Here is a 3781-nt window from a genome sequence, read left to right on the forward strand (position 1 = left end):
TCATTCTCAGTGAGTCTATCCAGCTCAACCCACCAAACTTAGATCAAACCGTCAAACTAGGCAGTGCTGATCAAATATGGATCCAGATTCTGTTACTGCGTTGATCATTTCTCTCCTCAAATCGTTTCAGAAACATATTTTAGTGTACTGTTACCTGTAAGAGAAATATGTGATCAGGCAAGCTGCTGTTGTTTCCTTCTGCTCAACTCACAGTACGTGACCTCTGCTGGCTTCTAAACACCAACATGGAGACAACCATAAAGCCCAACTGGAGGCTTCAGAGCTCCACAGACGATGGGGGACCACAGAGTCACGTTTGTTAAAAACCGAAATATATCCAACCTCTTTCAGTTACATAGAGGTACCCAGCAGGGTGATCCTGTTTATCTTCATGGACACCCTCAAGTCCTGAGACACATCCATTAATGCATCAGGGTTCTTCTCATAAGATCTCAGGTTACGCTGATGACATTACTTTATTCATTTCAGATCCTAGAGCTTCTATTGCCCCTGTGTTAAATCTGATATATAAATCTGACTTCTACAACTTGTACAGAGCACAAATAGTGAGCTTGTTGTTGTTGTTGAGCATCTGAATAATGTGTGTTTGTACAGGAGACCTTGATAAACAGCGTCCTGATCCAGGTGAGCAGCTCATAAAGGTTCAGAAGGTCTTCATTCATCCTCACTTCCACTCCTTCACCTTCGACAGCGATATTGCTCTGCTCTACCTCGCCCGGCCTGTCATTAGGGGCCCCACCGCCGTCCCCGCCTGCCTCCCTGACCCCCACCTCTCCAAATACCTGCTGCAGGTAACTTTATTTATGATAGTGGTGGAGCACAGACCTGAGTTTAGAGCTGACAGTGTATGTCTGTGTGTTCAGGTGGGGAACCAGGGCGTGGTGACGGGCTGGGGAGTCACTCACTACCTGGGCAAGTCTTCCCGCTTCCTCAGGAAAGTGACGCTCCCAGTGGTCAGCTACAAAGACTGCACCGCGTCCACTGAACAGGTAATCAGATACCATCAATCAATCAATCAGACTTTATTTGTATAGCACTGCACCCAGGAGCCAAACCAATAAATCAATGAATGAGTAATGGATTTACAACAAGGTCTAAATAATGAACAATCTGTGGTACTCCTCATTCAGTAACAATAATAATATATAATATAAACTAATAATAACCTTAATAATATATAATATAAACTAATAATAACTCTAATAATATATAATATAAACTAATAATATATAATATAAACTAATAATAACTCTGCTGTGCAGGAACATTGTCCTGGTAGTTTCTGCTCACAAAGAACAACAGAATTTAATAGAAAGAAGTGAGGCTCTAGGGCGCTTCCCAGTGGAACTCCTCAAGTTATCGATCAGTTAATAATAAATCATTGTTGGAAACATTTGGGATAATGTAAGAACACAACTCAACTCCATACAGAACATAGCTCTAGAGTTGATACACTTTAATGATTATAGATTAGTGATTATAGATTACTGATGGGTGTCTCTCTTGCAGGTGATCACAGACAACATGTTCTGTGCAGGCTACCTGGACGTCAGTGTGGATGCCTGCAGCGGAGACAGCGGAGGGCCGTTCATGGTGAACTACAGAGGAACCTGGTTCCTGAGCGGGGTTGTCAGCTGGGGGGAGAAATGTGCTGTGAAGGGGAAGTATGGAGTCTATACCCACCTGGGGAACTTCCTAAACTGGATCAGAGACACCATGGAGAGACTGGACATCAACGGTACCGAGAGCCACAGAGCGACTGATTGATTAATGGACTTATTGATTAATGGACTTATTGATTAATGGACTTATTGATTAATGGACTTATTGATTAATGGACATGTCAGCTGTACTTGTATTCACTGTTTGATGATCTTGTATAAACTCTTCATATGTTTGTGTGTAAAAATATTGATTTTGTGGAGTTAAAAGTACAACATAGAAGTAAATGTACTTAGATACTTGTCGAGTACTGAGTAGGTGTTACAGCACAGCTCTGTTAGATTGTCCTGATTGATCGTCAGTTCAACCTGTTTGATATTTTATTACTAACGTCAGTAAATGGATGAGATCAATGATTCCTGTAAACAGAAAATGAGATTTTTTTTTTGCAAAAAGTGTTTATTATTTATATAATCCATACATACGAGTGTAAGATATAATAACACAGTAACAATAGCTCTAATAGCTGATCAGCAAGTAACAGATTACATTGATAATGAAAGGTAACTTGCATTCTGTTAAAGTCATCAGATTACAAATACATTTAGTAAAAATAGGAATTATAAGAAGGTTTACAATTTTAAAATAAAGAACGACGTATTACCATGCACCTTTCCTAAGCCCCGCCCCTTTTAGCTCTGCGCTCCAATCACAGTTAAACAACTTCCTCCTTTCCTGTACTCAAATATGCTATGCTAGGCTAATCTATGTTGAAAAGACAACCACATTTTGGAGATGGTTCAAAGATAAAAGAGACATTGTAGTTTCCTTCACAAACGCTGATCCACTGAGTCACCAGACTACAGTTTCCTTCGATTTTTAATGAATTATACAAAACAATCGCAGTAATTTTGCATGCAGCGCAATCGTTTTAGAAAGGCTGCCACAAAATCAGCCCACGATATTCTGGAGGGACCGATATACTCACAGCTTGAGTAAGCTATTGTTAGCAAAATGCTAACTAATTAGCTTGTGCTTTGCTAACATTAGCTAACTTAAGAAGTGACTCTGTGTCTCTTTTATCTTTGGATCCTGTCACATTGTTCCGTTTCTATATGAATGTTTCTAAAAGTCATCCTGATCATATTTATTTCTCTTGTGTTTATTGGGTGTTACAGAAAGTAATCCAGTTACTTTAATATTGTGATACTAACAGTAACTGGCTCTGTTGGTCTGTTGATATTTTACAGTATATTATATATATATATATATATATATATATAGTATATATAAGTACATGTACTGCAGTGAATGTACTCAGTGATCACCACCACGGGGCAGCATGCATCTGTATCCACTCCACATATTTAGCCACTCGGGTGTAAACGCCGTACACCCTCTGACTCCCACACTCCTCTGGCCCGCCCCACGACACCAACCCAAACACCGCCCACCTCCGGCTGACCCCGTCCTCCATCACAAACGCCCCCCCGCTGTCCCCCAGGCAGGTGTCCCGCCCCCCCTCGAAGAAGCCGGCGCAGAACATGTTGTCGGTGATGTTGTAGCTGATGGAGCGCGAGGCATAGCTCGCCTGACACTCGTCCTGAGGAACCACCGGCAGCTTCACGTACTGCAGGAGGTCAGAGGTCATCCCCAGGTCAGAGGTCAGCATGGGGGGGTCGCTGCCGGGGGACGAGGAGTTGAGGTTGGAGATTCCCCAACCAGCAACTACACCCAGAGAGTTCGGGAGAGGAGTGGGAGGGTCATCCTGAAGGAGAGAGGTCAAAGGTCACTGTGGTCACTTAATATGTAATAAGAATTTGTAAAGATGTGAACCTATGTGTTAATACTAATACTACAGTACTGCAGTAGTACTACTAGTATTAGTATTTGTAGTACTGTAGTATTAGTAGTTCTGTAGTATTAGTAGTTCTGTAGTATTTGTAGTACTCTAGTATTAGTAGTACTGTAGTATTAGTATTAGTAGTACTGTAGTATGTAGTATTAGTATTAGTAGTACTGAAGTATTAGTAGTACTGTAGTATTAGTAGTACTGTAGTATTAGTATTAGTAGTACTGTAGTATTAGTAGTACTGTA

At 41.1% G+C, this 3781-nt stretch overlaps 1 protein-coding gene across 1 annotated transcript; it reads right to left on the bottom strand.

Annotated features, from left to right (window-relative positions):
- Positions 1–2248: 2248 nt before the first annotated feature.
- Positions 2249–3542, bottom strand: LOC118336722 (coagulation factor IX-like). Its single transcript, XM_035673402.1, has one exon. It carries the CDS (start codon positions 3353–3355, stop codon positions 3008–3010), a length of 348 nt encoding a protein of 115 aa, XP_035529295.1. The 5' UTR covers positions 3356–3542; the 3' UTR covers positions 2249–3007.
- Positions 3543–3781: the final 239 nt, after the last annotated feature.

Source organism: Morone saxatilis, unplaced genomic scaffold, assembly GCF_004916995.1.
Source record: "Morone saxatilis isolate NCDOM2014 unplaced genomic scaffold, NCSU_SB_2.0 Contig3, whole genome shotgun sequence".
Taxonomy (NCBI): Eukaryota; Metazoa; Chordata; class Actinopteri; family Moronidae; genus Morone; species Morone saxatilis.

Bases quoted from the DNA above. Each gene is read 5' to 3' on its own strand.
- LOC118336722 (XM_035673402.1), bottom strand. From the start codon at position 3,355: ATGCTGACCTCTGACCTGGGGATGACCTCTGACCTCCTGCAGTACGTG.